Genomic DNA, 882 nt, shown 5'->3' with positions numbered 1-882 from the left:
AATTTAACGGCGTAAAAAATCGGCAGCGCGTTTATTTGGCTTTGCGGGAGATTCGGCGCAGCCCAAGTTCTGGCCCGGATTACGCTACGCGACTGTGGGAAAAAAAAAAAGACACTCCAAAGATATTAATTAAGTAAAATAATAATTAAATACAAACGCATAAAAAATAAGCAGCAAATCTAATTAAACATAAAGGCGTTAAAAAATAAGCGACGCGACTGCTTTGCAGGAGATTCGGCGCACCCCGTACCCCGAGTTCTGGCCCACGTTACGATACGAACTGAAACTCCTCCCACGTTAATTAATAAAGAAAAGAATTAAATATAAAGGCGTAAAAAATAATCAGCAAATTTAATTAAAGGCATAAAAAATAAGCAACGCGGTCGGTTTGCGTCGCAGGAGACGCAGCGCGCCCCAAGTTCTGGCCCAGATGATGATCTGAACTGTAACTCCTCCCAGAAGTAATTAATAAAAAAGGAATAAAATAATAAAATAATACATTTAATTAAATAGAAAGGCGTAAAAACAAGCCGGGAAACGAATTCCAACACAAACGCATCAAAAAGAAGCGGCGCGCTGCTTTGGCTTCGCGGGAGACGCGGCGCGCCCCAACGCGCGACGGGTTTAAAAGGAGCAAACCCCCCTAAAAACCTGGATTCGAAAAGCAAAAATTCGATAGAAACGCGTAAAAATAAGCGGGAAAACCCGTAATTAAACGGGAATCGCGCGGAGGAGGAGGGCGAGCTCTGCAGGAGCCTCACCTTGCTGCTTAGGCACTTCTTTGCGGCCGATGAGGTCCCAGTTGGTGGCTCCGAAAATGAGGAGCTGCCCCCGGCAGCGGGGACCCTCCAGCTTCTGCAAGAGACGGGGGGGTCTCAGCCA

At 46.1% G+C, this 882-nt stretch overlaps 1 protein-coding gene across 1 annotated transcript in view; it reads right to left on the bottom strand.

Annotated features, from left to right (window-relative positions):
- The window catches only part of RCC2 (regulator of chromosome condensation 2), a gene marked incomplete at its 5' end in the record, with an annotated part of 4,566 nt that extends 3,699 nt beyond the window's left edge, over positions 1 to 867 (bottom strand). Inside the window, one exon of the mRNA XM_010285010.1 lies at positions 762 to 867. Within this exon, the coding sequence (XP_010283312.1) occupies positions 762 to 867 (106 nt within the window). The remainder of the gene's footprint in view (positions 1 to 761) is intronic.
- Positions 868 to 882: the final 15 nt, after the last annotated feature.

This window comes from Phaethon lepturus, unplaced genomic scaffold (genome assembly GCF_000687285.1).
Source record: "Phaethon lepturus isolate BGI_N335 unplaced genomic scaffold, ASM68728v1 scaffold22574, whole genome shotgun sequence".
NCBI classification, from domain to species: Eukaryota; Metazoa; Chordata; class Aves; order Phaethontiformes; family Phaethontidae; genus Phaethon; species Phaethon lepturus.
Note: the sequence above shows the minus strand (reverse complement) of the source record. Positions and strands in the feature narration are given on the sequence as shown.